Source organism: Pristiophorus japonicus, chromosome 17 (genome assembly GCF_044704955.1).
Source record: "Pristiophorus japonicus isolate sPriJap1 chromosome 17, sPriJap1.hap1, whole genome shotgun sequence".
Lineage (NCBI taxonomy): Eukaryota > Metazoa > Chordata > Chondrichthyes > Pristiophoridae > Pristiophorus > Pristiophorus japonicus.
In genome coordinates, this window is record NC_091993.1 from 34,440,501 (window position 1) to 34,452,836 (window position 12,336).

General features: G+C 45.6%; 1 protein-coding gene across 1 annotated transcript in view; it reads right to left on the bottom strand.

The window, feature by feature from the left end:
- Positions 1-215: 215 nt before the first annotated feature.
- gatm (glycine amidinotransferase (L-arginine:glycine amidinotransferase)) overlaps positions 216-12,336 on the bottom strand; it is an 81,498-nt gene continuing 69,377 nt past the window's right edge. The window contains exon 9 of the mRNA XM_070859343.1: positions 216-3,430. Coding sequence (XP_070715444.1) covers positions 3,318-3,430 — 113 coding nt within the window. The 3' untranslated portion in view covers positions 216-3,317. The remainder of the gene's footprint in view (positions 3,431-12,336) is intronic.

The window sequence follows — 12,336 nt, forward strand, 5'->3', positions numbered from 1 at the left end:
AAACAAGGTCATAACAATCGGCAGAACTGGTTCTGGCCCAACCCTCAAAATCATCACACTCCCATCTCAACAAACTCTGCTGCTTTTCAGCCCCATAAATCAATTTGTACCCACAAGTGTCTTGAGTATGTATCACAATTTACTACAACACAGCCTCCAGAGATAAAAGGCAATAGAGCTTTTATTGAGAACAAGAATTAAAAATAGGTTGCATGCTCATTCAACATATTACAGCAAAATACACAAAACCATTTGACTTAATGCCATACTAAACCTTGCATTTATAGAAAATGTCAGAATTTCATTACCCTGTTCACATTTGTCGTTTGGTCTGTTTCCGGGGATAATGTTTGCACTGTTTCTGTAGCAATTTAATTCTAATAGTTATGAGGGTCAATTGTCCAGTCTCTTGCAGCTGGGAAATATTTTGTTCCCAGCCACAAAAGGAAAGAATTGAGAATCCAGAATAGCGCCCATTGTACATTGCCGGGAAGGTGCTAATCTGGGGATCTCCCCCAGGGGCACGGAGTGCTTGTGTTTGTAGCAGGAACAGACCTGCTCATTTTTTCTCCAAAATTTGGGAAGGCATGCATGTTGAGGGTTGCTCAGAAGAAGTGGGCCTCGAGCCCTGGGACCAGCCCCTTTCAGATTATGGAATGGACAGGTAGCAAAGACCAGAGAATCAAAAAATGCAAGCCCCTCTTTCTTACAGCAAAAGTGGGTTAGGGATCAGCACCAAAGGCCCACACTTGCTGTTTTTGGTCAGCAGCCAGAATCTCCTAACACCGCTGGCCATTACCAATGCTTTCGGCTGCAACACCCTCTCCTGGATTTGTGTTAAGAAAACCCCATCTATGAATTCTCTAGATGTCTAGTTCAGGATCAGTTTATAATCGTGAAATTCCCGATGAGAGGACTTTCAGTTGCGTGGAAGCCATTTTAGTGATTTCCAAACAGAAAGCTACTGCACAACATGCAACTTCTGTCAGTGTTTGAGCAGCAGTGTGGCATGCACTGCACTTCAGGGTTCAACTGATTCTAGCATTCAAACCAAACCTAGAAACACTTTAAGACTTAAAACAAATTAATTAAAGGCAAAAGACAGGCATTTCAGTCTTGTTTATAAACAGCAGAAGCCCCACACAAAGGGTGATTGCATACACTTTACTGTGTAATACCCCGTCACTTTGGGATCTTCAGCCGAGTGAGGAGATGCAACTGTGAAGCACCAGTTACACAGGGCAAGTGATTTGTCATCACTCAGAAATCACTATCTCTCGGACTTCAGAAAAACTGTGGCTCTCGAGCGCCAGGTGGCGCTGCACGCAGTAAGTAGAGCCATTTGTGGTGGGATGCTGTACTGTGCCAAATCATTTGCCTCACTTCATACAGCTGCCAAATGAGACTTCAGACAAGAATTTAAAAAAATGGGCATTGCACAACTGCCAATTCATACATCAAATACAAACATGGTCCTTGTTAGAATTCCTGTCAATTTAATAAAAAAATTAAATTGATCCAGTGAAGTGACTGGCCAAATTTCCAGTAAGAAAATGACAATAGTAAAGTGAAGACTAGGTGTAGACTCACTATTACCCTGAAACAACTAATGACTTTCTCAAGAGGAATTGAAATGCCAGATTCATTAGATGAGAAGGAAATGTTTGGAAGCCAGCCAGAGGACCTTTGTTGCAGATTACAATTGAATTTTAACACATCTCCTAAAGGGGAGAATGATAAAAAAAAAGAAGCTTTCAACAGCAGCTTCTAACAGAAAGGCACTGTTCAAAACAAACTACAGTTCATGCATGTGTTTGACCAAAAGTAAATCACCAGCTTGTATTTGTGTCCAGGCTTGGATCTAATTAACATAGGAAAATAGGAAGAGGAGGAGGCCATTCTGCCCCTCGAGCCTGTTCCGCCATTCAATTAGATCATGGCTGATCTGTATCTTAACTCCATCTAACCACCGTGGTTCCATAATCCTTAATATCCTTGCCGAATACAAATCTATCACTCTCAGTTTTGAAAATTTCTATTGGCCTCCAACCTCAACAGCTTTTTTTTTTGGTGGGGTGGTGGGGGGGTTGTGGAGAGAGTGTTCCAGATTTTCATTACCTACTGAAGTAATTAATTTTGGTAGGAAGAATGAGGGGAGGCAATATTAAAGTAAATGGTACAATTTTAAAGGGGATGCAGGAACAAAGAGGATGTATGTACACAAGTTTTTGAAGGTGGCACGACAAATTGAGAAGGCTGTTAAAAAGGCATATGGGATCCTTGGCTTCACTAAATGGTGGTATAGAGTACAAAAGCAAGGCAGTTATGTTAAACTTTTAAACACTAGTTAGGCCCAAGCTGGAATATTGTGTTCAATTCTGGGCAGCATACTTTAGGAAGATGTCAAAGACTTAGAGAGGATGCAGAGAGATTTACTGGAATGGCACCAGGAATTAAAGGTTCCAGTTACGTAGAGAGACCAGAAAAAATGGTTTTATTTTCTTTAGAGCAGAGAAGGTTAAAGGGAGATTTCAAAATCATGAAAGGATAAATAAGGAGAAATTGTTTCCATTGGCAGGAGGGTTGGTAACCAGAGTACACCGATTTAAGGTAATTGGCAAAAGAACCAGAGGTGAGATGAGGAAAATAAATTTACACAGTGAGTTGTAATGATCTGCACTGCCTAAAAGGGTAGTGAAAGTAGATTCAATAATAACTTTCAAAAGGGAATTGGATAAATATTTGAAGGGTGGAAATTTGCAGGGCTATGGGGAAAGAGACTAATTAGCTAGCTCTTTCAAAGAGCTGGCACAGACACCATGGGCATATGACCTCTTTCTGTGCTATATCATTCTATGATTCTACCTTTGTGTGACAAAGTGCTTCCTGACATTATCCCTGAACGGTTTAGCTGTAATTTTAAGGTTATAGCCCCTTGTTCTGGACTCCCCCACCAGAGGAAACAGTTTCTCTTTATCTACCCTATCAAATCATTTAATCATCTTGAACACCACAATTAGATTAATTAATGTTTTATCTTCTAAACTCAAGTGAATACAAGCCTAGTCTATGCAACCTGCATCATAATTTAATCCTTTTTAACCCCAGTATCATTCTGGTGATTCTGCACTGCCCCCTCTCCAAGGCCAATACATCCTTTGAGATGTGGTGCCCAGAACTGAATGCACTACAACCAGAGCATTATATAACTAATATAACTTCCACCCCTTTTGTATTCCAGCCCCCCCCCCCCGCGAGAGAAAGGCCAACATTCCATGAGCCTTTTTAACTATTAACGACTTGGCTCCTTGCAATACTCAGTCAAAGTACGATTGGAGAGTACCACGGCGACGAATGTCACATGTCCAGCAATGAAAGCCCCCACCCAAAGAATTAGCGTGACGGATGTTGACTTTAATTGTTGCAATTCCTGGAAAAAGAATAAAAGAAAATTTCTAGTTAATGGGAGACTAATCACTTGGTGTCACCAACATGCTCTGCAGGATAGTGGCAGCCTTGCGTTATAGAACTGACATTAAGGAAGATATAAAAACCAGCCATATTTATTGACATTATAGTCTGTAATAATGTGAATATTCCTTTGGGAAAGTGATAGGTGGGTACTCACCCCTGCCCCTTTGTGGCCTTCCTCGGTGGATGGCTGTGATTAAAGGCAGTTCCACCCCCTGGGGTCTGTGCATTCAGCAATCTAATCAATGAGTAACCGATACTGGGGACAGATACCCAGGCTGCAATACAATCAAAGGGTTCTAATACTTCAAAGGTGAATTGCGTATATTTTGGGAGTTATCCCAAGAGGTATAATCTAATTGCGGGGTTCAGAGAGCGTATATAGAGAATAACAGAGAACTAGTGAGTCCAGGGCTGTTTACTAATCAAGGGGTTTATGTTGATCACTAGCTTTGTGTTGAGAGCCATGGGTCCAAGCAGTGTTACTGAAGGAGAGGCTCTGATGATGTTGCACATTGTACCACAGGACTGAGATGCAGATCTTTGCCTATTGATGGGCACTCAGTGACTCTTCATCTTACACTTGCTATTGTAGAAAGCTGTAGATGGAGGTCAGACTCTTCTCCACTTGCGACAAGAAATGAAACCGATGGGCAAGGCCATAGGTTTTTGCTTTTCACAGAAAAATAGACAGAATCCCAAAAATATTTGTAAAAGTCCTGGACTCACAAGTAATAAAAGCAGAACTTGAATTATTATTGTTAGTTTTCAGCAGAATTCCATGTCTCGCCCGATTGGTATAGGTTGTTGCCAGTACAAAAAGTAAGCCAGCAATATTTGGAGGTAGTGCTGTCTCAGGTGAAGGAAGGCTAATGGTCACAGCCAGTTGGACCAGGAACTGAGGAATGGATCTGATGGAGGAGGGGCCACAATGACCCACAGTCCATGTTATAATCGCACATGAATGGAGAATAATGGATATTTAGGAGTGAGCTGTAGGCTGTAATTAATCAAAGGGATTACACAGAGTAAAGTTAGAAGTAGCACACATTCACCATAACCCTTCCGGCCCCAACCGTCTGATGGGTAGTGGAGCACAGGACGCCACAGAATGTAAAATCTAGATGAGAAAATTAGTGCAAGGCTGGGGCAGAAGGAACAAGGGGTTAATATGCTTTTTTCAGATTAAGCCATTCTATGGTATTAAACTGACAGTTATTGCCAACTTCAACATCATCATAGGAAGTCCCTCAGAGTCGAGGATGACTTGCTTCCTGTTGTGTATGCAATAACTCAATAGACTGAATACTATAAACTCCGAACAGGTACAAACCTGGCTCTACTTTATTAGGGCCCAAAGTGATCATATTACAAGATGGCTGGCATTTTATACCTGGGCCCCGCACATGTGTGCACGGCCCAATGACCTCCAACAGTGGCGCCACCAGGTGGCTAGTAAACCCAAGCATACATACATGACAATATCCCCGTTTAAGATATTAGTAATGGTCTTTTTACAAATTGAGACAGTCCGGGGCTTTCCATTCCTGAGTTGAACGTCTCAATTCAACTCCAGACTTGGGCGAGCGTTCTGAGTCTGTTATGACTGGGGGCTGGGTAGCCGATGTGATGGGAGCGGCAATGACCACGTCAGGGATTGAAAGTCCAGATTCATTGACCATGTCAGTGATTGAAAGTCCAGATTCATTGATGACAGCGGAGTCCTCTGATGACTGAGTGTAGGTTGGTTGGTCACTGATTGTGTCTTCCTCAGACTTTTCCGGTTCATCCGTGTGCCGCAGCTTTATCCAATCGATATATTTCCTGCATGTCTGCCCATTCTTGAGCTTAACGATAAACACTCTGTTACCCTCCTTGGCCATAACAATACCAGCGATCCATTTGGGACCTTGACCATAATTCAGTACATACACAGGATCATTGATAGAAATGTCGCGTGACACAGTAGCGCGATCATGATACCCTTGCTGACTTTGATGTCTGTATTCAACACGATTATTCAAGTCCGGGTGGACAAGAAAGCGCCGAGTCTTGAGACCTCTCTTCATCAATAGTTCAGCAGGGGAGACCCCGGTAAGCATATGGTAAATAAGCAATATGTGTGACAAGCGAGTCTGCAGTAAACCTTGAGTTATACGTTTCATACTCTGCTTGATGGTTTGGATCATACACTCTGCTTGTCCATTGGATGCGAGTTTGAATGGTGCTGACCTCACATGTTTGATACCATTGAGTTTCATGAACTCTTGAGACTCCATGCTGGTGAAGCAGTCAGGCAGACCATGCATAGCAAACATGGCATGAAGGCTCTCAATGGTAGCTGTGGATGTGCTGGGTGACATGATTATACACTCTATCCACTTGGAATAAGCATCCACCATAACTAAGAACATCTTTCCCAGGAAGGGACCTGCAAAGTCGATGTGGATCCTGGACCAAGGTTTAGATGGCCACGACCACACACTTAGCGGCGATTCCGCTGGTGCTTTACGAAGCTGCATGCAAGTGTTGCACTGATGCACACATGATTCCAGATCAGAGTCAATTCCAGGCCACCATACACGAGACCTGGCAATGGCTTTCATCATGACAATACAAGGATGTGTGCTATGTAGATCATGCACAAATTTTTCTCTGCCTTTCTTGGACATAAAAACACGATTACCCCACAGTATACAATCTGATTGAATGGATAGTTCGTCTTTGTGACAGTTTGGTCTCCTCACACATTTGCTTGGGTATGGCAGACCAATCACCACTAAGAATACAACTTTTCACAACCGATAATATCGGGTCCTGGCTGATCCAAGTCTTAACTTGTTGGGCCGTGACAGGGGTTCCTTCACTTTCAAAAGCATCCATGACAACAGTAGGTCTGCCAGTTGTGGCATTTCCACCTCCGGTGTGGGCAACGGCAGACGGCTCAATGCATCAGCACAATTCTCAGTGCCAGGTCTATGGCGAAGAACAATCATAGGCCGATAATGTCAGCGCCTACCTCTGGATGCAGGAGGATGGATTGGTATTGATACCTTTGTTTTCCGAAAACAATGAAATGAGTGGCTTGTGATCTGTTTCCAGTTCAAACTGAAGACCAAACAGGTACTGATGCATCTTTTTAACCCCATACACACAGGCTAGTGCTTCTTTCTCTACCATGCTGTAGGCTCTTTCCGCCTTTGACAAACTTTTTGAAGCATATGCAACAGTTGTAATTTTCCCGACTCATTAGCTTGTTGGAGCACGCAACCAAGTCCATATGACGAAGCATCACAGGCCAATACTAGATGCTTACATGGATTATAATGTACCAGAAGCTTGTTAGAGCAAAGCAGATGAGTAGCTTTCTCAAAAGCTCTATCTTGAGACGCACCCCAAACCCAGTTGTCGCCTTTTCTTAGCAGCATGTGCAGTGGCTCTAATAAGGTGCTCAATCTAGGTAAGAAATTACCGAAGTAGTTGAGTAGACCAAGGAACGAATGCAGCTCCGTCACATTCTGAGGCTTGGGTGCATTTTTGATGGCCTTGGTTTTCGAGTCCGTAGGCCTGATACCATCAGCAGCAATTTTCCTCCCCAGGAATTCGACTTCCGGTGCCATGAAGACGCACTTCGAGCGTTTCAGTCTGAGTCACACTTTGTCCAGATGATGTAGAACCTCTTCCAGGTTGTTCAGATGTTCAGCGTAGTCACGACGGTTCTGGGGACGGACTTCAGTAGACTCTCCATGTTCTTTTGAAATGTGGGTGCAGCCGAGCGAATTCCAAAAGGGCACCTGTTGTAGATAAACAGTCCTTATGAGTGTTGATGCACGTAAGTTTCTTCGATGTGTCGACCAGTTCCTGTGTCATGTAGGCCGACGTCAGATCCATTTTTGTGAACGACTTCCTCTCGGCTAGTGTTGCAAACAACCTTTGGTAACGGGTATTGATCCTGTTTCGACACTTGGTTGATCGTAACCTTGTAGTCTCCACAAATCCTGACATTGCCATCACTTTTCAAGACTGGAACAATGGGGCTGGCCCATTTGTTAAATTCGACTGGTGATATGATCCCTTCACACTGCAGTCTGTCCAGTTCGATTTCGACCTTCTCCCTCATCATGTACGGAACTGCCCGAGCTTTATGATGGACAGGTCTTGCATCTGAGTCCACGTGGATCTGCACCTTGGCTCCCGTGAAATTGCCGATGCCTGGTTCAAACAATGAGGGGAACTTGCTCAGCACTTGAGCACATGGAGTATCCTCCTCCGACGACAACGCTTTGATCTCGTTCCAGTTCCATTTGATTTTTTATAACCAGTTCCTGCCGAACAGCGTTGGACCATTGCCTGGAACAATCCATAATAGTAAATCGTGAACCGCACCATCATACGACACCTTGATTACTGCACTGCCAATCACCGTTAGGAGTTCTTTAGTATATGTACGTAACTTGGCATTGACTGGACTCAGCTTAGGCCTCATTGCCTTAGTATCCCACAGCCTGTCGAATGTCCCCTGGCTCATTATTGATGGACAGAGGTGCGAGTCAAATTCCATCGATACTGACACACCATTAAGTTTTACATTAATCATTATCGGTTGGCTCTTTGTTAGGAATGAATACAGTCCATATACTTCCTCCTCTGGTATCTCAGATTGCATATCCGGATCTGTGCTGGACTGGTCATCATCCTCCACGTGGTGTGTCACAGCACGCTTGCTCAGTTGTGGGACACATGCGCTGGAGATGCCCCACTCTCGAACAGCCTTTACAAATATACTGTTTAAACCGACACTGATGATGCTGATGATTTCCCCCACAACGCCAACATGGTGATATCAGATTCATTCCCGTTGGCGGACTTTGAGCAACCACAGGTTTCACGTATGCAGTCGGGTAGGCCCTGCCATATGCAGCTCTGCCAAACGACGATACTATCTTGTTTACAGTACTTGCCGAGTTCCGATTTTTCAATGATATCTGCTTTAAGCTTTAGTCTGTCGTCATGCATGATTGGGCAATCGTGAAGCCTTGCTCAAATCCAGCGTCCCCACCGCAGTAGATTACGCAGGATCACCTCATGGTTGATGCCGATTACAAAGAAGTCCTGCAGCATGTCTGCAATTTCAAACGTACACGGTCCAGCTAGACGTCTTAGGTTGGCAACGAATTCCGATACATCCTGGCCCTCAGAACGAACGTGCGTATAGAATCAATATCTTGAGATAATGATGCCTTCATCTGGTTTGAGATGGTCACATACCAGAGCACACAATGTCCTTGTCCATTGGACTTAAGGGCGAGAGGAGATTCTTTATGAGTCCATAGATTTTCAGACTGCAAACCGTGAGGTGGTCCGCCCGGTGCTGAACTGCGTCTGCCTCTTTCTCCATTTTGTTGGCCACAAAGTACTGGTTCAAGCGGGCTACAAAGTCTGCCCAATCTTCTCCCTCCACGAATCGCTCCAGAATTCCAATTGTGCTCATTTTTTGCATGCGAAGGTTCTTGTTACCTCGTCGCCAAATGTTGTTTATGCAATAACTCAAAAGACTGAATACTATAAACACCGAACAGGTACAAACCTGGCTCTACTTTATTAGGGCCCAAAGTGATCACATTACAAGATGGCTGGCCTTTTATACCTGGGCTGCACACACGTGCGCACAGCCCAATGACCTCCGACAGTGGCACCACCAGGTGGCTAGTAAACCCAAGTATACGTACATGACACTTCCACACTAGAAATGAGTTCTCAGGTGACTGAAGAATCCAATGCGGGACCCACTGTCTCTGTCACAGGTGGGGAAAACAGTGGTTGAAGGAACAGGTCGGTGGGGTGCCTGGATTGCCGCGTGCTCATTCTCCTGTCGACGCTTGGCTTCAGCTTGCTCTTGGCGAAGAGACTCGAGGTGTTCAGCAGCTTCCCGGGTGCTTTTCCTCCACTTTGGGCGGTCTTAGGCCAGGGATCCCCAGGTGTCGGTGGGGATGTTACATTTTTTCAAGGAGGCTTTGAGGATGTCCTTGAAGCCTTTCCTCTGCCCACCTGGGGCTCGTTTGCTGTGTTGGAACTCCGAGTAGAGTGCTTGTTTTGGGAGTCTTATGTCAGGCATACGAAGGATGTGACCCATCCAGCGGAGCTGATCGAGCGTGGTCAGTGCTTCAATGCTGGGGATATTGGCCTGAGAGAGGACACTGACGTTGGTGCAACTATCCTGCCAATGGATTTGCAGGATCTTGCGAAGGCAGCGTTGGTGGTACTTTTCCAGGGTTTTGAGGTGCCTGCTGTACATTGTCCATGTCTCTGAGCCATATAGGAGGGCAGGTATCACCACTGCTCTGTAGACCGTGAGCTTGGTGCCGGGTTTGAGGTCCTGGTCTTCAAACACTCTCTTACTCAGGCGACCGAGGCTGCACTGGCACACTGAAGGCGGTGTGGGACCTCGTCGTCGATGTCTGCCCTTGCTGACAGTAGGCTCCCGAGCTATGGAAAATGGTCCAGGTTGTCCAAGGCCTTGTTCTGGATTTTGATAACCGGGGGGGCAGTGCTGTGTGGCAGGGGAAGATTGGTAGAGGACGTTTGTCTTACGGATGTTTAGTGTAAGGCCCGTGCTTTCGTACGCTTGGGTGAAGGTGTTGACGATGGCTTGGAGTTTGGCCTCAGTGTGTGCAGACGCAGGCGTCGTCTGCATAATGTAGTTCGATGATGGAGAATGGGACAACCTAATTGCCAACCTAAGCTTGAAGCCACAGCTGTGTTGCAAGATGTTAGTTGCGAGGCGATCTAGCTTGCAATGGTAAGAATAACATGCTGATTTTGCAGAAGTGTCTATCAAAAATAACTAATCTAAGTCTGGGTCCTTAGTATTCTTACATAAGATTATATCGGATATACGACACAGAAAGAGGCCATTCGACCCAACTAGTCCATGCCGGCGTTTATGCTCCACTCGAGCTTCCTCCCGGCTTTCCTCATCTAAATCTATCAGCATGACCCTCTATTCCCTTCTCCCTCATATGCTTGTCTAGCCTCCCCTTAAATGTATTGATACTATTCGCCTCATCCACTCACTCTGGTAGCGAGTTCCACATTCTCAACACTCTTTGGGTAAAAATTTTCTTCTGAATTCCTTATTGGATTTCTTGGTGACTATATTATATTGATGGCCTCTAGTTATGCTCTTCCCCACAATTGGAAATATTCTCTCTGTATCCATTCTATCAAAACCTTTTGTAATTTAAAGGACCTCTATTAGCTCGCCCCTCAGCCTTCTTTTTTTAAAAAGAAAAGAGACCCAGCCTGTTCATCCTTTCCTGATATGTATGCCCTCACATTTCTGGTATCATCCTTGTAAATCTTCTCTGCACCCTCTCCAGTGACTCTATATCCTTTTGAAACCTCCGGAGAAACTTTTAAATAGCTTTGGAAAGCTTTGGAAGAAACTTTTAAAACATCCCTCGGAACTCCAGCGGACAACTGACCTTCCTAATGCCTGCTCCCAACCAAGCCTCAGGCCATCTACCATCAAGGGCGCTACTCGGCGCTGAGCTTGCGGCCAACATCTCGCCGTAGGAAATTAGGCTCATACAGCAGTGCCAGGTCTCCAGACGTCTTGGACCACCTTGCCACTGGACCAAGACCTAGCTCTGTCAAGCCCGTGTGCTTGTTAGTGTGCAGCGGCCACCCCACGTTAAAAGAACTCACGTTCATTAACATGAAGTTCGGGACCTGGAATGTCAGGCCCCTCATAGACAACTCCAACAGCGACAGGCTGGAATGCCACACCGCCATAGTCGCCCAGGAACTGAGACACTTTGACATTGATATCGCAGCCTTAAGCGAGACCTGGTGGGCAGGGAAAGGCCAGCTCAAGGAACAAGGTGGAGGTTACAGCTTTTTCTGGAAAGGAAAACCAGAGGAAGAACGCCGCCTTCACGGAGTCGGCTTCGCAATCAAAAATGAGCTGGTCAACCGCCTCAAAGACTCGACATGCGGGGTTAACGAACGCCTCATGACTCTCCGACTCACCCTATTCCGGAACCAATGTGCCCAGTCATCAGTGCGTATGCCCCAACACTCGATGCAACGGATGAAACCAAAGAGGGTTGTTATTCCAACCTCGAAACATCCCTGTCCCGCGTCCCCGTGGGCGACAAATTGATCCTCCTAGGTGACTTCAACGCCAGGGTCGGCAAAGACACAGCCCTCTGGGGAGGTGAGAGTGGCAGAGAGGGGGTAGGGAAAGCCAACTCCAGATGACCCTACTCCTGATAAAATGTCTAGAACATAAACTCCTCATCACCAACACCCTGTTCCGCCAGATGGACAAATACAAGGCATCGTGGCAACACCCTCACTCCAAATACTGGCACCTGCTCAACTGCGTCATCATCCGAGCCAGGGATTGCAAGGATGTACACATTACCCGCGCCATGACAGGAGCTGACGACTGTTGGACTGTCTAATCCGATCCATCATCGACATTAACAAAGCAGAGGGAACAGCAGAAGCAGTGCTGCAAAAAAGTCAAAGCCGGGGCACTTAAAGACCCAGCTAAGAGAACCCTATACAGCCAGTGCCTCACAACTAACCTGGCGTGCCTTGATGACCCTGAGATGCTGAATGCCCACAGCGCTTGGTCTGCCCTCCAGGCCTCCATAACCAGTGCCTGTGAAGAGACACTTGGTCACTCAACCAGAAAACACCAGGACTGGTTTGATGAAAATGATCTGAAGATCCAAGAACTAATAGATCGCAAGTGCAGAACATTTCTGAACCTCAAGCAACAACCCAACTTGGGAGCAGCAAAGCAACATAACAGACGGCTCAAGGCTGAGGTCCAACAAAAAACCCGGGACCTAA